We start from the raw sequence: 23507 nt of genomic DNA, 5'->3' as shown, positions 1-23507 counted from the left end.
ATATATATATAGGTAGTATATAGGTATATATATATATATAGGTGTATATAGGTATATATATATATATAGGTGTATATAGGTATATATATATATATATAGGTGTATATATAGGTATATATATATATATATATATATATATAGGTGTATATATAGATATATATATATATATATATATATATATATATATATATAGGTATATATATATATAGGTATATATATATATATATATATATATATATATATATATATATATAGGTATATATATATATATATATATATATATATATATATATATATATAGGTATATATAGGTATATATATATATATATATATATATATATATATATATATATATATATATATATACCTATATATATATATATATATATATATATATATATATATATATATATATATATATATATATATATATATATATATATATATATATATATATATATATATATAGGTATATATAGGTATATAATTTCTCCAAACGTCCTGTCTGTCTTTCCAGGCACAACAGCTCATGTAGGAATCAGTTTGTATGGACGGGAAAGCCGCAGCGGACACCGCCATCTCGACAGCAAGGGAGCTTTCACACGCAACGCTCTAGACATCTTCCACATTGCCACGGATGCCAGCCTGGGTAGCGTGTGGAAAATACGGATTTGGCATGACAACAAAGGTGAAGCCATGCCCCCCCCCCTAAGAGTTACTTAGATTTTTAACTTTGCTTGTGACCTTGTTCAGGGTAATGTCTCTGTAGGGGTTTGTCTTGGGTTATACACCTTATTTTGGGCAACGGAGTGGTGGGTAGCAGGGTCTGGACTGATGTATTTTCAGAAATGCGCGATGGAACTGGGACAGATGTTGAGTTGTCTGTCGGGTGGACGTCCTGTGCACCTGTCGTTTCCATTTTGCCATCTGATCAGGACAATAGTTCTTCTGCTTGTGCAGTAACCCAAGCAGCAAGCAGGGCTGCAAAGACGTCTGCATTATCATCCCAGGATGATGTGTGTGAGACCGGTTTAAACTTGTCGGATTTACCATTATCTGTGTCTGGGGATGATTTGCAACGTGAGCAGCGCAATGATAAGACGTTGAAAGATTTGTTTGCCAGCGCGATGTCATCGTCTGATATAAGGATATTGTGTGCATGACCATCTGTTGTGTAGGAAGTGGGTTCCTTTGGGTGACAAGGCTGTTGGGACCCTGGTGTTTCAGTTGCTGGTCCCCAGTGTATTTCGCCCTTTGGTGATGATAACTGCGCATGATGAAGGAGGTCATTTTGGCGTAAGAAAGACGCATCATAGCATTCTTAGGCACTTTTTTTGGCCTCGTATGAAGCGTGATATATGAGCGTGATCGTATGAGCTTTGCTTTGCTCTTTACACCTTTAATCTGCTGTAACCTTATTTCCCTACGTCTCCCTCAGGTTTGTCACCAGTGTGGATGCTTCAGTATGTCTTAGTCAAAGACCTGCAGACAGGAAGCAGCTACTACTTCCTGGTTGAGGAGTGGCTGTCGGTCGATAACGAGAGGACTGATGGACGGGTGGAGATTGACGTGGAGGCATCAGGTACGCAACGTGTAGCGAGCAGCTCCCGCTGGACGTGTTTGTGTATTTTTCTCTGTTAAATCGTTTCTTCTGCTGTTTTCCCAGAAGAGGCTGCGCTTCGCCAGCTGCCTCGCCTCCTGCTGTGCGAGCTGCAGAGGGCGCTGTGTGAGAGTCACCTGTGGCTGTCCCTGTGGGAGAGACCTCCCCGGAGCCCCTTCACCCGCCTGCAGAGAGCCACATGCTGCGCTGTGTTATTGCAGCTTTTCCTGTTGGCCAACACTCTGTGGTACAGCGTCGTGGTGGACAAGAGATACGGGTACAGGAATGTTTCTGGCCTTTGCAGCTTTCTAGCTTTGAAATTTTCACCGTGCAGCTTGTGTGATATGTTGCGAATGGCTTTTTGTTTCGCAGCCCCAGAGCAGTGTCGAGCCTCTCATCATTAGATGGAGAGACAGTGGCAGCAGGTGTGGTGACCTGTTTGATCGTCTACCCTCTCTACTTGTTTGTCTTCACGATATTCAGAATGAGCCGCAGTAAGGTACAGTCACACAAACTCCCCCCAAAAACTCACACAGTGGAGGTTTTAGTCCTGGATTCAGGCTAAAAATAACACTGGATATTTTATCTGTGTGTGCGTGAACGCCAGTGTGTGACCGTGGAGCAGGTGCCACCACAAGTGGATCAGGAGTCAGTGGAGATTGATGACTTCCTTGACAACTCCATGGCAGGAAGTTCCTTCCTCTTCTTTAATGCAGAGGTAGGTGAAACTTGCTTTAATTTTTTTTTTTTTAAGGAAATTTTTCTCTGTCTGTGCAATTACCTTTTTATCCATCTTTATTTCTCAGAGCAACTCAGAGGAAACTAATGTGGATTTACCCACTCCATCAATCAAAAGGTAAACTCCTCGGCTGTCGTGGTAGTTGTTTATAGTTGTACTTGCATGTAAATGGCAGCTGGAAAAAAGTAAGATGAATGAATGTATTTCCATATTTATCTTTATTAATGAACAAATAAATAAAAAGCCATAATTTAACCATCATCATTATTATTATTTTCTGAGAAGAGTTGCTAAAGGATTTTGGAGAAACCGAATAATTTGCATGACAATAACTAACATCTGTCCCTTCACACTTCAGCGAGGACAGCTGGGACGTGGCAGAGGAGGAGACTGAGGACAGGGACTGGCCAGAGCTACTGAGCGACGTGTCCGTGGTGGGAGGGGCAGGACATGGGGCAGGGATGCCCAGGCTGAAAAGGGGTCAGGGCAGCAGGCACCTGGGTGTGGACATGACCTTCAGCCCCAACGAGGAGGAGCGCAACAAATACTTCACCTCATCTGGTAACCCATGCAAGGCTGTCACTTTACATAAACACTGTTGCCCAAAAATAAAGGATCATTTCACACAAATAATCACAGATTATGTGATAAGAATGTCATTTTTTTGTATCATAATGTCAGATTAACACCCGGCTTCTTTCCACTCACAGATGAGGATCTTATAAAGCACATACTGGCGGATGGACAGAACTTCTTTCCTCAGGCAGATGAAAGTGAAATGGCTGACCTGTACGTTGTTTACAAATATCTGCAGCGAAGAGTTCAACAGAATCACTTCAGTTTTCATGGATTGAATGTATTTTTGCTTTAGGTCAAGTATATTTGGAGATAAGACGGAAGTGATTCTCCTTCAAAAGCTGAGTGAACCTCTTCCTCTAGAGGCTGTCAGAAGAGACCCACCGAAAACAGCGTTTACCTCAAATACAGGTGTGTGTTTGTGTGTTTGGATTGATGTAATCAATTTGTTGACATATTTATTTGTTTATTTACTTATTTAAAAAGTCTCATATTCATATTTTATTTAGCTAAACATGAATTTTTACCTGTCTTTGTGTGTCAAATGTTAATTATTTCTCAAATATAAATGATTCATTAAGAATCTGTTGCATTAATACAAGGTAAGATATGATTGGTTCATATGACGGTTTAGTGAAAGCATTCTGTTCTGCCGTCATCGAGGTTCAGAATTTGTTCTTAAATCATTTTAAAGACAACACGGAGCAGTTTTAACTGCAAGGTATGGATAAATAACCTTATCTATCTTTTAAATAGCTTTAAATAAATATATTTGGATTGATAACTTTAAACTTATAAGACTTTGTCGTCCTCTCAATAGACAGGATATCGGTGCTGTTGCAGGTAGAGGCGAATCTCTGCAGATAATTACATGAAATCTTAAATACAAGCACAATTCAAAGTCATATGCTGCTCTCTAGTACTGGACTTAAAAGGGCTTGGAAAAGTCATTTCCACACATTAATCAGACATTTTCACAGCAAGTCATGTTCAGTCAGAGAAAAAGGAAACAGAGACAACTTCCTATGGCACTATTTTGTTTTCTTAAATGTTTCTTTTAGTGTGGTGTTAAATATTATTCAAAGAGAAATGCGTCTTGAAGAAAAATGTAAATTTCCTGTCCCTGGTTAGATAATTAATACTGTGAAGTGGTTGTATGACTAATCAAGCAGAATATGCACCTCACTTACAGATGTTCACACTCGCTTTGGGAGAGCGTAGTTTGAGCCTGAAGCCGGGCCTTTTCATGTCTTTTTAGATGTAGCGAAGACATGACGAGAAAGCAAAAAGAGGACTCTCTTTACAGTGAAATACATCTTTAAAACAGTTAATATTGTAAATGAAAATGAATTTGTTCGATCTGTGGGGTTGCTTTCCTGTCTGCAGTTGTGACAGACGTATGTCGTCCCAGACGGTTCCCTCCTTGGTGTGGACGAGCTGCCTTGTGGGGCAGCTGGGCGGGGATTGCTCTAGCCAACGGTGTTTCAATCTGGGCGGGTCATGGGTTCAGTCAGAGTGTGGCTATGAGGTGGTTGATCTCCTGCTTTGCCAGTTTCTTGTGCTCCTGCTTGCTGCTGGAGCCAATTAAGGTAAACACACTGTATTTATTCTCAGCTGATTTATCACATTACTTATTTTCATTCCACCACCCATATGTAAGCTTTAAGAGCAACCGGTTAATGATCCAGTTCTTGTGTAGCACCAGATGAATTTGTGCAAGTAGTCTTAGTTTAGTTTTTTTATTTAGTTTATTAAGGATCCCCATTAGCTGTAGCAAGCTACAGCTATTCTTCCTGGGGTCCGGCACAATTATAATATCACAAACAAAAACTTGTAAAAAGTTACACAGCGCGTCAACATTTCAGCTCAATCCTGGAATACAAGGTATTTACATCTTCAAAATCATCTCTGTATGCATGTAATATCCATTCATATCACATCCTGTCATGTAAACTATTCATTTACAAAAAAAATACGCTTACTGATAATTGGATATCAACTTATATATTTAATTATCTATAATACTAATCTTCTAGTAGACCTCTATCCACATTATCAATTAGTTTACTCTATTACACTTGCATTTGTATTTATTATACTTATCACCAAACCCTTTTATTATGATTTATATAGATACCTGTACTTTTGAAAAATAGTCCTTTAATAATATTTTAAAGTTTTTAAGGTCAGTGGTTAATTTGATGTTCTTCGGTAGAGAATTCCATGTTTTTATGCCTCTATACATAACTGTTCTTTTTATGGCATCTGATTTTGCTTTAGGCAAGCTAAAATTTCCATCTTTTGTATGTCTTGTGGTATATTTGTGATTTACAGCACTAAAAGTAAGGTTATTAAATAAAATAACAGGTAGTTTTAATACAGATATATATGCAGTTGGTTTAGAGATCTGAGCAGCTAAAGAGACAGTCAAATGTAGAGTTCATATTTCATTTGTATCTCCATCCGAATGCTAATGTTGTTTTTGACCAGCTGGGTTTAAAAGCAACATCTTCAACCAGTTAATGTTGTGTTGTGTTTAAGGGTTTAGTCAAATCATACAGTTTTAAACAATATATGACATGACACTCTTGTACTCTTCGATCACATCAGATAAGTGAAAGATCCACTGACTGAATGTTTTCTACTCCCATCAAACATTTCATTTTTCAGTTTTCTTTTCAGATGTCCAGTTTGAATCATCTGTTCTGCAGAATTGTCATGAATACTTTTCTGAAGGTTTTACTGCTACTTGCTTCACCTACAGGTGTTGTGTGAGGCTGTTTACTATGCACTGTGTGTGCAACGACTGCGTCCCGAAGACCAAGACGTGCTGGTGGAGTTCCCCCGGGTGGAACGAGTGGTCCAGCGGGTCACCAGAGTGAGACCACCGCAGGGCTTCGCTCTGTCCCAGGCCCGAAACCAGGCCCGCAAAGTCCACATGCTGCACACCATGCTGAAGGTTCGAGAGAGATTATTGCCAGAAGGCATGATGTTAACATAAAAAGCTATTTTGTTGTTGCTGTTGTTGTTTAATAGCATGTTTTATCTCCTTTCAGAATTTCTTGCTTTACATGTTTTTCCTGTTGGTCGTTTTGCTCCTCAACTACTCTGACTCGGCCAAAGACACACACAGCCTGAGACTGCGGACTCAGCTGCAGCAAACTCTGCGCACATCAGAGTATCAAGCTGTTCGCAGGTAAAAACACAAATGAAATCGTAGATGCCGTGGTGATATTTCAGGGCTATCTGAAAACAACAATGTGAAGAGGTTTTTTTTTCTGGTCATGTGACGCAGAATTTGTATCAAGTCGTGTTCGAGAGAATCTGTGCATTTTTCTGCAAACTCAAACATCTTAAGAGACCTTTGTTTGTATATTTGACGTGAATATGGGCGACAAATACCCTTCTTTGTCTTTAAGGCGAGATGACGTTCTGACGTGGCTGAATGGGTCATTGTTGCCACGGTTACTTGATGAGTCTTCACTCTTGAGAGATACGGGAAGCATGTTACTGGGCACAGTGAGGCTCCGACAAATGCGTGACACACAGGGTGAGTTTACCTTGTTGGCGCTGTTTTTACTCTCATCATGAGCTAACGGGACTAAATATTATGACCTTATTGATTAAACTCACAGAACTCCTCAGGGAGACTGGGAATAACTGGGGCAATGGGTTTAAACTTGTCATAATGATGTTTTTAAAAAAAAAAAAAAAAACTACTTTTTTTTTTCCCAGTTATAATTGGTTTCAGTCCAGGAGACAGATCGTCCTTTTTGGAAAAGGACCGGGTTACATCCCCAACTAAAGATGCTGGAACTCCTTTTGGAGCTACTGATGCAGATTGGTGAGGAAAGGACAAAAAACTCGGTTGAATCAAGTCACGTCTGATTCACAGTTGGTAGGTTTTTAACATGCTGTGATCTTTGATCTGTCATGTTTTCCTGTTTGTTTCTCTCCTCTGTGTCCTTCCACTCATTTTTCAAGGGTGTGGTGTTTGGGTCAGATGGATGAGAATGACAATGAGAAAGGTGTTTGCCAGCTGAACAGGAGCCTGGACGAAGCCTCTTTGTCCTTACAGCAGCTGCAGCAGCTGCACTGGCTCGACCACAGGTAATGACCATGAAGCAACACAGCTGAAGACAGCATGGAAACCTGGAAACTTGTGACATTGTAAAGTCTGTTATAAATAAATAACAATGTTCTGTACTGATTCACAGGCCAAATCAAAGTGATACAGTCAATAAAAATAACTTCTGTGGATTTTTTTTTTTTTTTTTTTTTGGTTAATAGATTTCACTGACCAGACTGTTCAGACTCCATGGACTAGAAATATTCCAAGAGAAGGAAAAACTTAACGTTCATACATACTTCATTTTTTAACATTTTCATCATAAAAAGCACATTTGTGCTTTTAGAAATGTGTTTTCTACAGTACAACCTGCCCCATAGCCTGCAAAAATGAATAAATTGCACATAAAATGTAGTGAAACAAAAATTAAATTTGAAAAAAAAAAAAGGCTGTAAAGAATTTGGGCTCACTTTCAACAATTGTTTCTGTAAATGACAACTGATGGCATGAATATGCGGTGTGAGGTTACAGATATTCAGAGGGGAGAAACTGAATGTCAACAAGAGCTGAAACTAAACTTACTATTTATCTTTTCAAATTGGAAGCTAAACATCCAGTCATAAACATGCTCGTTTTGCATACATTGATTAGAGACGGATAAAGTGGAACGACTAAACAAGGAATATATTCAAAACCTTTTTGCTAAGAATGCATCATCTGGGGAGCGGTAACAAGAACAAAAGAAGAGGACATGGGAGGACCCTCAGTGTGTGGAAGCTTGTGGTACATTAGCAGAGTTAGTTGGCAGATACTAAAGAGGATCCTAAGGAATGTGGAGGAGGCTAATTGAATCAGCCTGACAGAAGATATTTGTTTTAAAAGGTGCCAAAATAGTGATGGCAAAATAAATATTAAAGCTTTAAACTGCAGGAAAACAGATGTGATGCAGCATAACAGGGTAAAAAGCCCAAACACCGTGGAATGAAGGCAGACGTGAAGAAACATTTCGACCTTGTCAGATTTGTTAGAAATTTGAATGCAGAATATTATGAAACATTCCTCATTTTAGTATGTTACATGTGTGTTTGTGTCTTCCCAGGACTCGTGCCGTGTTTGTGGAGTTCTCCCTCTACAACATCAACACAAATCTCCTGGCTGTCTTCTCCTTCTTGTTTGAGTTCCCGGTCTCTGAGTGTGCCCAGTCCAGCCTTGAGCTCATCGTCCTCACTTTGTGGCCAATAACGGGGCTGGACCTGCAGCTGCTTTTAATGGTAACCCCTGGCAACCATTCTAACCCTATCAGTAATGTTTAAATGACCACTGATCTCCAGGCTCCCGCTGAATCCTTTTGGCTCTTAATGAATCTCCAGATTGTCCTGCTCGGCCTGGTGTTTTACTTCCTGGTGCGTGGGACCCTGGGTTTCCTCAGAGACGGTTACAGGTACCTGCTGTCAGTGTGGAGGCTGCTAGGCATCTGTAAGTTGTCTCTGGCAGCGTCTGTTTGTGGGCTACATCTGAGCCGCTGCATCATGACCAAGCAGCAGTGGGCGGGTTTCCTGAAGCACCCACAGGACTCCTTCACAGACTTCTACCCACTGGCCAGACAGACTCAGCTCTACACCATCATGTCCTCCTTGCTGCTGTTCATACTGGTGTTGAAGGTTAGAGAGAAATCCCACATTTTGTTCACCTCATTATTCAAGACAAATTGTGGCCTTTGATAATCTGCCATTTCTGTTGTTTTAATGCAACTTTTGAGTGTTTTGTCCTTTCTCGGTCATACAGGCGTCCCACCAGTTGCGGTTTCTTCGAGAGTGGGCGGTGTTTGGTAGAGCCTTGCGGCGATCGATCTGGGAGCTGCTGGGAGTCTCTTTGGCACTTCTGCTGTTGATACTGGCTTACTCACACACAGGACACCTGGTAAGAACTGTCTCCTTTCTGCTTTGTTTAACGCCTGTTCATCTACACACACACACTAAATGTAACCTTCCACACAGCTGGCAAGTACATAGCCTTGTAAAAATCTACACAGTATTCATGTATTGTTGTCGTCAGCTTGCATAGTTTTACTGTAATTCTTATGTTAAACTTTCTTAAGAAAACTTCCACTGAACCCATAAGAGGTCAGATTGTATGAAAGAGCTTCATCTTTATGGTTTAGACAATATGAGCTGCTTTGATGTCTTCACTTTCCAGCCAAACCACTTTTTTCCAGTTTTATTCATATAGCACTGACTGCTAAAAAGCTATTAGGACATTATGCAAAAAGGAACTAAATAATTCAATCGAAGCAAGCACTTTGTGGCAGGAGGAAGAAAAATTCCTTCTAAAAAGAGCAAAGCTCCACCATAACCAGTTATCCTGTGTTTGGACAAGTCATTCACTGTATGGTAAATACGATGCCATATTTGTACATGGCACATTTATACTCAACAGATATTTTAATCCAAAGTGGCTCACAACAGAGGGGAAGCATGACACTTATCCACGATAGAAGAAGAAGATCAACATGATCCATAATCCCAGCCAGATTTAGTCCAAGTGTTTGCAAACTAAACAACAACTTTCCAAAGTAAGCTAGTTTAAGCCCAGTTTGGCTGCCGGTTTTATCTTGGTTGTGGGAGTTTGGATTTTGGCCATTTGGGTTTAATATTTTGCACCTGTTAGAAGGTTAGTTAGTTTCAATAAACTAATCATTTGTCCAGGGTATACTAACATGCTTCACTCCAGTTGTCCAAATGTCTCCCAATAAGTTGAAGAAACATTTCCCATGTTTTTGGTGACCTCACTAACTACTTAGCCTTTAAAAAAAAAAACATCTTCTGAATATTTTTTTACTCAGTTATCCATTTGATTAAACTTTTCCCCCACTTTTCTGTTTTTCTATCCAGCTCTTTAACTCCGTCCTGGATGGCTACGGCAGTGTGACATCCACCTGCCTGTCTTTGCTGGGTGCAGGCCTGTTGCCGTGGCGTCCTGCTTTGATGATAACCGGTCCCTCCACCACTGTGTCCTCGCTGGTGTTCCATGTGAGCTTTGCCGTATTTCGGCTAGTGTTGCTATGGCTAGGCATCTCTGTGTTACTGAGGAACTACCGGCGTGCACGAGCAGAGCTGTACCGCCCTGCGGTGGATCTCCAAGACTATGAGATGGTCGAGCTGTTTCTCAGAAGACTCAAAATGTGGATGGGACTCAGTCGGGCCAAGGAGGTAAACTGTAAAGAGGAAAATGCAGGAAGTTAGTTTCCTGCTGAAAGTGCAATAATATAAACTTTGTCTCATCTAATCTCTCTCTTTTTCTTTCTTCCTGTCTTCTCAGTTTCGACACAAAGTGCGTTTCGAAGGAATGGAGCTGCCTCCATCGCGCTCATCCTCCACCAGCGACTGTAAGTCCCTGTGCTTGCCCCCGTTAGACAGTCCAGACTCTCCACCCACCCCGGACAGCGTTGATGCCAGTTCTGAGGCATCATGGCACCCAACTTCATCCAGCCCCTGCAGCCTGACAGAAGCTCCAGGGATCGGCCTGGGACTCGGGTTGGGTGTTGGACTCGGGCTCGGCCCGGGAGTGCTGGTAGGAGGGACCAGCTGGAGGGAGAGAGCCGAGACAGAAGCCTCTCTGAGGAGACTCCTCCCAACCCTGGACGCCCTGCTGCAGCAGCTTGACCGTGTCAACATGGCTACAGAGGATGTCTACCACACTGAGTGTAAACTGGAGCGAGCTCAGAGGAAAAAGAGACATAAAGGGAGAGAAAAGGGGGATGATGGTCTGGGAGGGAAGAGCGAGGTTAGACAGAGGGGGAAGGTGGAGGACAAGAGAGAACAAAAGCCTGGAAAAGAAAAGTACAGAGGAAGCAGGAAGGAGAAAAAGACAGAGAAAAGGGAAGTTCCGAAAGAATGTGGGAGCACCAACCCCAAAAAGAATCCTGTAGCGACACCTGTTCCTTTTATGAAGCCCAGACCTGCCTCTGCACACCCCCCCACCCATCAGTCATCAGCCAAACCTTCAGCCAGTGCACCAACACCCACACAGGCTAAAGACAAATCTGCCACTGACCCTCCACCTCTCCTCACATCATCAGCAAACACTCCTTCCCTCATCCTGCCACCCAAAACACCCGCTGCACCTCCATGTACTCGCGCTCCCACCCCTTCTTTGTCATCTACACCCATGACCCGAGACTGGGATCCTCCCACTGACAGAGAAACCCTCCCTTCTTCTAGTCTGTTCAACCACCCGGCTCATACCACCACCATCCCTACACGAAAGAGGAAGCGGAAACCCCCACCCCTGAAAAACAAGGTCCATCCAACTTAAACAGGGTCGGGGCTCCTTAAACCCAGAAGGATGAACAAAAGTAAAAAGTGGAGCAAAAGAATGTTGGAGCTAAAATGTCGGGGTTAAGGACGAGAGGGGGACGTGGACAGCTGGTTTTGTCTCCAGATGCCCCTCTCTAAACCCAGGAGAGGAAAATGGTGGATCGGAAAGCAACCGTAAGGAGCAAGAAAAGTCAAGCTGAGGGCTGTGAGAGGGATAATTGTAGAGCGGTTAAAAAAAAAAACAGCTTTTAATAAGCAAACATGCATCCAAATTTACACTTGGTCACAAAAACAGGGTGCTGGTCACCTGATTACATAAAAACAACACCAAGAAATATTACTTGGCCCCAAAAAGACTGAACCCCGTTGCCTCGTGACCCTGGAGGTCACACGGCTTTTGTTGACAAGAGCACAGAAGCGTGCTCACCAGAGGACTATGAACTAAAAGCAGAATGCAAACAGTATTTTGTATATCTCTGAAAAAAAAAAAAAAAGAAAGGAAAAAAAGGTGTGATTGCATTTGTTATATTTCCTATTTTGGTCACTGTGGAAACTTGTGGCCGGTCCTAATATTGTTTTATGAACCCAAAGTTGCCTGCAGGCACACACAAATATACGCACATGCAGGTATATACTTATAGAACACTGTAGATGCATATCAGCATTTGGAAATGTGTCGTACGCTTCAGCGTGCTGAGGTTCGAGAAAACACACACACACACACACACACAAAGTCATGCTGCTGTTGGGATTCCAGCAGCCAGCTTTTCAGGGTGCAGATTAAAAAAAAGTGCTGTCCACAAATGTGTGGCGGATGAAAAAGAGACGAGGATCTAGAAGGACGAGGCAGAGCAGTGACAAAGCGGTTAAAATAAGTATTAACATGAATAAAGGGACTAAAAGTGTTACTGAAACTGTCTACACAAGTTCTTCCTCTATGAAGCTATAGTGACTCTTTGTCTCTCCTACATATTTTCATTGTGTTCTTTTATCACAATGGAGGCAGTTTAAAAAGCACTTTTATTCTGTTGTATTGTTTTTGCTTTTTTTTTTTTTTTTTTTTTTTTTATGAGGTGCCGTGTAAAGTCATAAGCTTGGTATGCAGACCAAAAAAAAAAAAAGCTTCACTCACATTTATCTTAACATTAACTGCTACCAAAGTTTTCGCATCATTTATGCATCTTGAGTTTTGCCAAGTAATTCATTCATACATTTTGTACTTGCACTTTATTTCCTAATTGAGCTGATAACGAACATTATATTTAACTCTTGTGGCAAGTTTTAATCATTAGCTGCATTAAAGAAACATTCCTGTAAAGTGTTACCGCGGTATTGTTGCAGATTGTTTGTTTTGTAATGTTTGTGTCCTGTTGTCCAGTGGGCAAATCTCAGGGAACCCACTCTCACCTTAAAAGCCTGGAAAGAAATCCAGGAAAACCAAAACTGGGTGAGATATAAATATTTCCATTTAATTAAATTAAATTGAAACAGTGGTGTTTGGGTGTTAAAATACTAAAAGAGGGTGTGTGTTGAGAGATTGTTCACATTTCTAAAGTATGTAAACGTCCCAAAATTGTATCTATTTGTTTCATTGGAATCTGCTTTACTTTAAAAAAGAAAAAAAAACAGAATTCCCATCCTCTTTATAATGTGTACATTTCTGTATATATTTGCTCAATATGATGTATATATTTTTGCTTCTTCTCATCAGCATTAATTGTGCTCAGTGACATACATGTAGGTCAAGCACTGGTGTTGCAAACTCCAAAGTTTTACATTTCTCTGGTCTAACTGAAGCACAGCAGCCAAAGATTTTAATCCATTTAATGTTTGATGACAAAAATGCCAAGTAAAGCTCACAGGAAGCTCAACAGATTGCGTGTCTCGTAGCCTTTAACGTGTACAGTGTTTAACAGTTAACAGTGCTAAGCTAATGTTTCTGCCTCATGTCTTCTCTTGTGTTTTTGTTGTACATCAGCCCTTGACAACATTTGTTTACGTTTTCTTGTATCTGCTCCGCAATCCGCAGTTGTAGCACTTGTCATGCTTTTGCACTTGACAATGTCGAATAAAGGATTTGACAGCTGAACTCTGTATAATAAGGTGATTTATATCAAATATAAACCCTTCCTTGGATGGTTTGTCGCGGTTGTGCTTTGCTATTAAGTGCTTATTTAATTTACAGTATTGTGACTTAAAGGTTTTTCTTCATCTTCATACCGCTTATCCGGGTCGGGTTGGGGGCAGCAGCCTAAGCAGGGAAGCCCAGACTTCCCTCTCCCCAACCACATTTGCCAACTCTGCAGGGGGAATCCCGAGGCGTTCCCAGGCCAGCCGGGAGATATAATCCTTGCAGTGTCCTGGGTCTTCCCCGGGGTCTCCTCCCAGAGGGACGTGCCTGGAACACCTCACCAGGGAGGTCCAGGAGGAATCCTGACCAGATGCCCGAGCCACCTCAACTGGTTCCTCTCGATGTGGAGGAGCAGCGGCTCTACTCTGAGCCCCTCCTGGATGACCGAGCTCCTCACCCTATCTCTAAGGGTGAGCCCGGCCACCCTGTGGAGAAAAGTCATTTCAGCCGCCTGTACAAGAGATCTCGTACTTTCGGTCACGACCCACAGCTCATGACCATCGGTGAGGGTAGGAACGTAGATCGACTGGTAAATCAAGAGCTTCGCCCTCTGGCTCAGCTCCTTCTTCACCACGACAGACCGGCGCAGAGCCCGCATTACTGCAGACGCCGCACCGATCAGTCTGTCAATCTCGCGCTCCATCCTTCCCTCACTCGTGAACAAGACCCCGAGATATTTAAACTCCTCCACTTGAGGCAGGACCTCACTCCCGACCCGGAGAGGGCAATCCACCCTATTCCGGCTGAGGACCATGGTCCTCTCCAGCTCTCGCTCAAACTCCCATGCACCCTCCAGGACCCCAAAGAGGGTACAGAGCTGGTCCACTGTTCCGCGACCAGGACGAAAACCACACTGCTCCTCCTCAATCCGGCGGACCCTCCTCTCCAGGACCCCTGAATAGACCTTACCAGGGAGGCTGAGGAGTGTGATTCCCCTGTAATTGGAACACACCCTCCGGTCCCTCTTCTTAAAAAGGGGGACCACCACCCCAGTCTGCCAGTCCAGAGGCCCTGTCCCCGATGTCCACACGATGCTGCAGAGGCGTGTCAACCAGGACAGCCCCACAGCATCCAGAGCCTTAAGGAACTCCGGGCGGATCTCATCCACCCCCGGGGCCTTGCCACCAAGGAGCTTTTTAACCACCTCAGCAACTTCAGCCCCAGAGACAGGAGAGTCCACCCCTGACTCCCTCAGCTCTGCTTCCTCACCGGAAGATGTGTTGGGAGGATTGAGGAGGTCTTCGAAGTATTCCTTCCACCGACCCACAACGTCCCGAGTTGAGGTCAGCAGCTCCCCATCTCCACTGTATACAGTATTGATGGAGCACTGCTTCCCCCTCCAGAGCCGCCGGATGGTGGACCAGAATCTCCTCGAAGCCGTCCGGAAGTCTTTCTCCATGGCCTCGCCGAACTCCTCCCATGCCCGAATTTTTGCCTCGGCAACAGCCGAAGCCACATGCTGCTTAAAGGTTCTCTAAAGCAGAAAGTTTGTGAAAACTTTTTTTCCTTCCCACTGTTGCCAGTGTGCTTGCTCAGGATGGGAGATTGAGTTGGACTCAACTCAATCTGTTGGTTTCCTTATATAGGCTGTTATGAATTGGCCTTCATTATGTTTTCCCCTCTGTCTGTAAAGCGTCTTGAGATGGCATTGCCGTGATTTGACGCTATATAAATAAAGTTGAATTGAATTGAAAAAAATTGAAAATTCTTCTACTTCAGCCCAGTTCTTGTATCCAACCTTTGTCAGAGGAAAAAAAAATATTTTTCGTCTTTGTCAAGCAACTTGACTGACATTTAGTCCTTTTAGGGGGGGGGGGGAAATTAACCATAGTAATATACATAACAGCTAACCTGGTAAAGTAGCAGTGTCCTTGCTACCAGTTCCTTTAGTTGCAGCTCTCCAGACCAAGCAGAGCATTTTCACATCAATAGGGTTCACTAAGAGCTGATAGCTGAAAACTTTGCACACTGAGATGTGTTAAAAGTGGAGGGGGGGGGGGGGGTCATAAACAGCTATTGAACCATATCTGAAAGTGACATCCTAAAGAAAGATTGGGGGGGGGGGGGGGGGGCTAAGGGATAAGAGCGATAACTCTAACCCTTCGGTTGAGCCACTTTTTTTTTTCTCCGTGACGTCAGAAATGGTCTCCATACAAGGTCAAGAAGCCGTTCTTCAGGGAAAAAAGGTTGACGTACGCCACATGACACCATAACTGGATGGAAAATCAATAACCGCTCTTATGAAGAGATTAATCCTTCTCAGAGCTCTCACTTCAACATGATTGAAGCACTTTCGGATCATCACAAAAAGGAAAATAAATGGGACAAAAGGCAGGAATTCCTTTAGGAATTCATTTCAGAAGACTAGAAAATGATCCCTGATGACTAAAAGAAATTACTAGAAAGATTGGCTAAGAAAGTTCAGACTGCATCAAACAATAAAAGTGCACATACTAACTTTTCAGCATGCTAGAAGGGAACTATTTTACTCAAGACTTTTGCACAGTTCTGTATACAAACCTCCACTGGGACAAAAGTTTATGCTTTGATGGCAGAAAGGGGTTTATTTGAGCATACAGCAATCACAGACTGGTATTTTTATGATCTAGTTTCCAGCCATATTTGCACCTTCATCTCTGCGTGGCATGGCACCAACTCGTGGGAAAGAAATCTAGAACTATGAAAAGCTGCTGTGTGTCTGCCTGCTGCTTGGTCTCAGGATTTTTAAGATTGTTGTTTCTGAAAACATCTTCCTACTGAGGCTGGAAAGTAATTCATGAGAGGAGCAAGGCAGAATTTCAACAAAACTGCAGCACGGAGAGCTAAACACTGAGCTGAAGCTGTAAATCCAATGGTCATGGAACTATTGATGGAGTGCAAGAGGGATTTTCTGCCTTTACTAAACAAATATAACCCAGAATTTCAGATCTTTTTATATCATCAGTTTTATTACATACACAGATTTACACACAATCACACCCCGTCAGTGGCTGCATGTGAGTGTGTGTCTGTCTGACTGTGTATGTGAGTGTGTCAGCCAGGACATGAAATGTCATCAAACAAAATCTGTGAAATCATCCACTGTTGATACAAGTCTTTTCCTCTGCCCGGAGGCCTCAGGGTTCGCTGCCGCCGCGCTCTGCTGAAATGATTTGTTCTGCTGAGTGTGTCCTTGGGTCAGCGAGATGCCGGGAGTTGAGCGAGATTGGATGTCTTCTTGAGCCTGAGGCAGACAAAAATAAAAAGAACGGGTTCCAATTTACAGTAAATTAAACATAAAATATCTATAAAAAGTAGTGGTGGGGAGGAAAGGGAATATCTGGTCTTACCCTGGTCCTGATCCGCTTTATGTGCCGTAATCTGGCGAGCCACTTGGAAGCGTAAGCATCAGAGGGGTTAGCTCTGTACTGATGAACCAAGGAAGCCATCTACAAAGAGATTAAAAGTAGAAAAATAAAATAAAGATGCGTGTGGGTTTCTGTGAGATAAAAAATAAATATTGAAGAAAAAAACCCTTACATTTGCATGCAGAGCCATCTGCCTCACTAAGAGTGGAAGGTTGCGGTCTGAAACTATCTTAGCCACCGTTGTGTCTACTAGGCCCTCAAGATCTGGGGAAAGGAGGGAAGCCAGAATAAAAAGAAGAAAAAGAAACCAGACGGGAGGATGATAAAACATTTTGATGGACTCACCTTTACGGCACTGGAGGGTAACGAGGTTACATTCATAATCCAGTGGTTTAATAATGACTTCTACAAAATTAAACTGTCCCTACAGGATGGAAAAGGGAAAGAGTGTAATGAGGAACAAAACGCATACTGCAGATGTTTTCGGCATGTTTTAGCACATCTACCTTGATTGTGCCCAGTTTATACTCCTCTCCTGAGTCATTATACACCACCATGACAAAATCGTTGCCAATGTGTCGCTTTTTGTTGCAGCAGCCCTTGTCGCTCTCTCTGTTTGGCATCAGTGTGGCGATGTGGAAGATGGCTGCAGAGGGACAAATGCATTTATAATTTACAGTTGTGCTCATATTTATTCTTACCCTTTCTTTAAAGAAGGAAAAAATAAGCTGTAAAATAAGCTGAAATTGACTAAGGTAATAATAAATAAGAATTTTATTTTAAAAAATCATTACATTATTTTCTAATACTTGATCAATAGAAATATTTTTTTTTTAAAAAGAAAACAAATAAGATAATTCATTACATATTACATCACTCATAAACTAATATTTTGTTGAACAATCCTTTGATGTTTCCGCTCCAGTCAGGTGTTTTTTGTTCCTCTCAGTCAGACTTCTGCACCTGTTGACAGGTATTTTGTCCCACTGTTCAACAGAAAAGTGCTCTTATTTGTCCAGGACCAATTTGTTTGTTTGTTTTTTTCTTTCTTCGACTCAATTAAATGAAAAAACAGTGTATTATATTACTAAACTTATATTTTTTCAAATTTTTAGTTATTGTACCTTTTCCAAGTCTCCAGTTATTTGAGTGACTGTTGTAAATTCAGCCTTTTCTTTAATGAAGGGTATGAATACATATGAGCACAACTGTACACAGCAGGGTGACTGAAAAATCTTTCCTGTTTAAGTCGTGTACGATCCACACTAACCCTGCATTATGTCGTCATGCCAGCAGTAGGTGAACTCTCCATCGTCTCCATACTGGTCGAGCCCTCCTAGGAAGATCTGGTCGGGATCGCAGTCTTTCAGGTGGATCAATTTGCCGAGGCCTGTGAGGAAGGCGGCGTAGCGGTTCGAGCCGTATTCATTGGACAGGATGGCAACCTCATTGTTAACCTGAACAATATTAGGAGGATCAGCGCATGAAGGAATGTATATAAAAGTGAAGTGTAATCTAGAATACGATCAGCAGGATCTCACCTGACCAGCTCCGACAAACACCACACCGATCTTATGAGTGTCGTAAGGAGGCATCTGGTCCAGAACCTTCACAGCACGGTCTATCACCTGCAGAAATGGAGCGATGTAACCGACACTGTACATAACATGAGAGCTGCAGGTCAACCAGGACATGCGACTTACCTGAGTTTTTGGCAGCAGCAGAGGCTTGTTTGCCTCATTCCCAAAGAAAGGAGAGTGGTAGAGTTGGAGAAAGACAAAGCTGGAAAAGAAGAGGATTTTCTTTGAATGTATGAATATGAATAACATTTCATTGCTATTTCTTGAAAGTAGAATTAAAACCACGAAAACTTCAATAAGGAAACAAACATGAAGTGCTCCTCATTTAATTCTAGAAATTAACTTATGAGCTGCGCTTCCTGACCTAAACTAGTTTAAACCATTCAGATCATCGACTTTGTTTAAAAAGATAAAACAATAAAAAACTTTCCTTTTTTAGCTTCTGATGAAGCTGTAAAAAGATAGAAACACTGAGGCACAAGCAGGAGCAGCCCACAACTCAGACTGCTCCGCATATTTCTTATACTGCCCCTGTGTTGCAAGAAAAGCTAAAACATGCAGGTATGCATCGGCAGGAGCTGCACAAAACAGTCCTGCAGATTATGTCTGGAGTTTTTCAAGCATTTTAAAAATTCTCAAATCACATCAGGTTGCAGCGGTTGAACACACTCAAGGTCAGTAAGTAAGAAGCACACGCATATTGCATCATTGCTGAATGGATTAAATCGGCACCTTCGGACTTTAAATCATCTCATATAATCTTTCAGCTGAAATGTGTGTTGCAGAAGAGAATTAAATGTCAGGTCTTCCCTGAACCAGCAGAGATGAGCTCACTGACAACAGCTGCTGGATTGCATCATTAATTTAGCAGCGCAGGAGTGTGTTGTATACACTGTGGAGTACCTGGGGCAGAGTCCAGAGATTTTCTCTGCGTTGCTGGGTCCTTGTCGACTGTGATAGGAGTCCCTCTCTGTTCTCCTCTCTCTCCTGGAGGAAGGGGCCGAGACAGAAATGGTGTGTCCACGGGGTCTGTGGCCCCCGCTGGGGGAGATGGGTCCAGGTTGTGGAGGCCCAGTTGGAAAAGACAACCTCATCACTGCTCCTCCACTCTGAGATGATGAGCCAGAGCCTTCTGTCCCAAGGCTTGGAGCTCCCAGCCCATTTCTTTCTCCTCCTGTACTCCCCTCCACTTTGTCCCTCTCAAAATGCGACTGATGCACCTGAGGCTTGCCGTCTGAGGGGGCTCTAGGCCGAGAGGTGTCTCCCAGCGTACCCTCGGACTCCAAAGCAGCTTTGGTGAATGCTTCAGGTAATGTCTGGAGTTCTGGAGAGGAACTGGATTTGTTGAGTCCATGGCCCTGGGACTGAGAGTGGCTCTGAAATGGAAGCTCAGGCCCCTGACTGCCTGGAGTGGAGGGGCCCAAAGTGGGCTGATCGATGGGAATTGCTCCTTCACTAACCTCTTCCAGAGTTGACTTTTCATCATCCTGACTGGAAGTGGAAGAGGACTGAAATGAAAAGATTAAAAAAAAGAACAAAGACAAATCAAATCAAATGAATTTGCTGTTTTTCTGACACACTTATGTTGTCAATGTGTTTCAGCTGATTGAAGAAAATGCAAAACCTTCCAAATTGACAGTGAAATCCAGCTGATGCTTATTTGCCTCCAACTTCAAATCACAACAGTCACATTAAACACTGATTTGTCTCGATAGATTTTGAGGTTCTCAGTGATTTAGACTATTTTATGGTGCACCCCTCCCTTCAGTCCACACACAGATCCAAGCTGACACATGAGGTTTCAGCTGTGCATTGGAAAAATCGCTTTCTCAGCAACAACAAGTGAAATTTATATGTTTTCTAAACACTTTTTCCACCATCTTATTAAGTTTTAATATCATATTGTTTTAACTCTTTTCATTTGTTTCAGTTTCGTATGATGCCTTAGGCCAATGTTAGATGTGCTTAAATAAGCTGCACAGTATAAAAAACAAACTCAAGTCAGGCACTGGAGAGAAAACCACAAAGGATTTAGGAATTAAATGCTAGGAATTTTAAGATCTGGCTTTCAAGTCATAAATATAACGTGAATATCAATCTTCATGAGTCAGTGGACTGATACTAAAAAGTGGTTTTGTTTACTTGCTGCTCCATCAGCTCATGTCTGTGCATGCTGCATTTGCCATGCTTAAGACTTTTCCAGGCTCACATTTCCTGAATTCTTTGGGCCATTTTTGACATATGAGTCCGAACAGTCACAAGTTTTTACTAAATTGTTTTGAAATCCGGTGGTGAACATGTTTGTGATATTCTTACAAAGTAAGCTATCTGGCTACCAAATATTTGCCAGAAGGTTGTAGTTTTAGATATACATCCAGATTATACATACTGAAAAAAAAAAAACTTACTCAGAATGAACCTAAAAACAAGCAAATGAAGGAACTGCACTGAAGAAGTGTTACATAATCATCAGCCCCTATGCCTCCGCGTTGCAGACTCACTTGATGGCACACATCTATTGTAAGCATTTCTGGAGCCGTCGCTGCCCAGAAATGTCCAGAGGCTGAGAAACCGCACTGACAGTATGTGATGTTGCAGCAGAGACTCGCTTTATGGACAGAAATTGTTATAAACACACCAGTCGTTTTGAACCAGCACTGTGGCTGAATCAGCAAAGAAACAAAACATAAAAGAAAAGAGAGATAAGAGTCAAGATAAGACTGTTGTTTACTAGCTGGAGAGATCTCTCAAGACAGGTAGATGCAAGATGGATGCTGTATTGGCTGTCAACACAGGCTGCAGCAAATTGCAAAAATTCAAAAGTGTGTTTCAAGTTTATGAAATATTTCAAATTTCAAGGCATCTGTTTATTGATTGTTTCCATTGAATCCACCAAAAACGCAGTCATAAAGCTTTCAGGTACAACAGGCCAACTCTCCTCCAACCACACAGAGGTGCCGTTTAGTTTCTGCTCCAAGTACAACTCCACTTTCTGGTTTGGGAAGGAGCAGAATATTATATTCATTTCATATTCTTCTGATAAATAAAAGATTTTAAAAAATTTATGTAGGCTTCATACAGCTGGGTGTGTGTGAGTCTGAATCTGTCTGTAGGTTTTACATAATTAACTTTTTTTTTTTTTTAAATAAACTACTAAAACTACTAATGATAATGATGTGGGTAGTAAAGAGATTGCAAATACAGGCGGCTGAAATGAGTTTCCTCCGCAGGCTGGCTGGGCATCCCTTTAGAGATAGGGTGAGACGCTCGGTCATCCAGAAGGGGCTCAGAATAGAGATGAGCCAGTTAAGGCGGCTCAGGCATCTGGTTAGTATGCCTCCTGGACATCTCCCTGGTGAGGTGTTCCAAGCCTGTCCCTGCAGGAGGAGACCTCGGGGAAGACTCAGGACACGCTGGAAGGATATTTCCTTGGCTGGCCTTTGAACGCCTCAGGATCTCCCCATAAGATCTGTCAAACGTGGCTGCGGAGAGGGAAGTCTGGGCTTCCCCTGTTCAGGCTGCTGCCACCGTGACCCAACCCAGGATTTCAAAATACATTTGCAAAATCCATCTTTTATATGCAAATTAAAATTTGTTTTTGCCTAAATCCTTTTTAAAAAATGACTACTAAGTAGTTTAAATGAAAATGGACGGCAGGCATAGATGGACAGAGGAACATGAGTTAATTTGCTTCCTGCATTGCAGGACCTGCGATGTGACTTTTGCACATGCATACATTGGGATTACGAAAATAAAATATTATAAGGCTCAGTAACTTACCCTGCTAAGGGTTCCTGGATGGGGGGTCTTTGAGAACTTGTCAGCAGACATGAAAATGGGCTCAGAAGGCATTGGCTCAAACTCCTCGCTCTCAAGCCAGTCTGGTGGAGTGTTTGCTGTTGTGACTCCTGAGCCTTCCTCCAGCACCACCACAGAGTCTACAGCAGGACACAGCAACAACCAAATGCTTTACATGTGGATAAACAAAAACTTCACACAAACACACACTCCATACTGTTAGTTGCACAATCAGACAATCAATTGTAAGACTAACACTACAGATTTCCTCAGGTGTCAGTATTAAATTTTTACAAATTCTCTTTAAAATTGACATTTTAAATAAGGTTAAAGGAGTCAACTAATCATTCTGACATGAAACAGAATCATATGCATCCACACTGATCAACAAACTCAACTCCACATGAATATTTATAGTCTACAATAACTGCAACAAGACGGAGTTCAGACAGATCAGTGCAGCAGGCGAAATCTCTTCATCAGTGCTTCGTTTACTCGATTTCCATTGAGACTTGTGCATCAGTTTGTTTGGCTGGTTGGTTATTTCTCAGCTCAAACACAATGCAGCTACTACAACAGCAGCCCAGACCAGGTCCTTTTGTGCTGCTATTCCCAAACAACTTCCACTCTACACCCAGAAAAACACAGTTCCACTCAGACACATCAGTGCTGGCTCTTAAAACTGCTGCTCAGAAATTTTCTTCATCACCCTACTGGTCTTCCAGTAAAGCAAGGAAGTGCAGAATGAGGTCTGGGCTTTTCTGTTGACAACAGGGGTTAAAGGGCAACCTGGGAGTATATTTCAGAAAGAGATAAAAAAAAAAAAAAGATGATTAGAAAGAAAATAAATCATAGGAGAAGACAAAAGAAATTTACTTCAATGCATTCTTTGAGTGTCAGTGAACTAAATTATTTGAGTTCAGGCACAATTTTGTTGTGACTCACAGAAGACCCTCCCTCCCATGTTACTGATGAGTAAAGCAGAAATTATTAATTTCTTAACTTGCACAATCTTTAAGTGTAAAACAGCAGGTCTTTCACACGACTTATCTGATGTAGGTGTGCAGGAGAGGCATAAAATGCACAAAGAAGCTCCCGTAAATGATCTCTCACAATTAAAAGAATAGTTTAATATTGTTGGGATAAGCACATTTACTCTTGTTTAAAAGTAAGATTTGAAGGAAATCCTCATGGAAGATGTTGCCACTACCAGGAGAGAGTTTAGAAGAAAGCAGCATCTGTTTATTGATTGTTTCCATTGAATCCGCCACAAACGGAGTCATAAAGCTTTCAGATACACCAGGCCAACTCTCCTCCTACCACACAGAGGTGGGCTTTATTTTCTGCTCCA

The 23507-nt window shown here is 42.0% G+C and overlaps 2 protein-coding genes across 3 annotated transcripts in view; one reads left to right on the top strand and one right to left on the bottom strand.

The window, feature by feature from the left end:
* Window positions 1-13322, top strand: part of pkd1a (polycystic kidney disease 1a) — a 79889-nt gene extending 66567 nt beyond the window's left edge. Inside the window, exons 37-56 of the mRNA XM_079264602.1 lie at window positions 518-688; window positions 1439-1582; window positions 1667-1877; window positions 1973-2099; window positions 2208-2318; window positions 2407-2456; window positions 2698-2900; window positions 3050-3128; window positions 3211-3326; window positions 4302-4504; window positions 5680-5874; window positions 5972-6111; window positions 6335-6465; window positions 6651-6759; window positions 6900-7025; window positions 8084-8255; window positions 8355-8645; window positions 8770-8904; window positions 9876-10193; window positions 10303-13322. Coding sequence (XP_079120728.1) covers window positions 518-688; window positions 1439-1582; window positions 1667-1877; window positions 1973-2099; window positions 2208-2318; window positions 2407-2456; window positions 2698-2900; window positions 3050-3128; window positions 3211-3326; window positions 4302-4504; window positions 5680-5874; window positions 5972-6111; window positions 6335-6465; window positions 6651-6759; window positions 6900-7025; window positions 8084-8255; window positions 8355-8645; window positions 8770-8904; window positions 9876-10193; window positions 10303-11298 — 4028 coding nt within the window. The 3' untranslated portion in view covers window positions 11299-13322. The remainder of the gene's footprint in view (window positions 1-517; window positions 689-1438; window positions 1583-1666; window positions 1878-1972; window positions 2100-2207; window positions 2319-2406; window positions 2457-2697; window positions 2901-3049; window positions 3129-3210; window positions 3327-4301; window positions 4505-5679; window positions 5875-5971; window positions 6112-6334; window positions 6466-6650; window positions 6760-6899; window positions 7026-8083; window positions 8256-8354; window positions 8646-8769; window positions 8905-9875; window positions 10194-10302) is intronic.
* A 3029-nt stretch (window positions 13323-16351) lies between these two features.
* tsc2 (TSC complex subunit 2) overlaps window positions 16352-23507 on the bottom strand; it is a 34921-nt gene continuing 27765 nt past the window's right edge. For both annotated transcript variants that reach the window (XM_079264598.1, XM_079264599.1), the window contains 10 exons: window positions 22139-22296; window positions 19262-19866; window positions 18482-18560; window positions 18320-18406; window positions 18049-18235; window positions 17285-17424; window positions 17124-17202; window positions 16951-17042; window positions 16761-16859; window positions 16352-16654 (listed from right to left, as the gene is read on the bottom strand). In XM_079264598.1, the coding sequence (XP_079120724.1) occupies window positions 16487-16654; window positions 16761-16859; window positions 16951-17042; window positions 17124-17202; window positions 17285-17424; window positions 18049-18235; window positions 18320-18406; window positions 18482-18560; window positions 19262-19866; window positions 22139-22296 (1694 nt within the window). In that variant the 3' untranslated portion in view covers window positions 16352-16486. The remainder of the gene's footprint in view (window positions 16655-16760; window positions 16860-16950; window positions 17043-17123; window positions 17203-17284; window positions 17425-18048; window positions 18236-18319; window positions 18407-18481; window positions 18561-19261; window positions 19867-22138; window positions 22297-23507) is intronic.

Source organism: Telmatherina bonti (genome assembly GCF_933228915.1).
Source record: "Telmatherina bonti genome assembly, chromosome: 3".
Classification (NCBI taxonomy): Eukaryota; Metazoa; Chordata; class Actinopteri; order Atheriniformes; family Telmatherinidae; genus Telmatherina; species Telmatherina bonti.
Note: the sequence above shows the minus strand (reverse complement) of the source record. Positions and strands in the feature narration are given on the sequence as shown.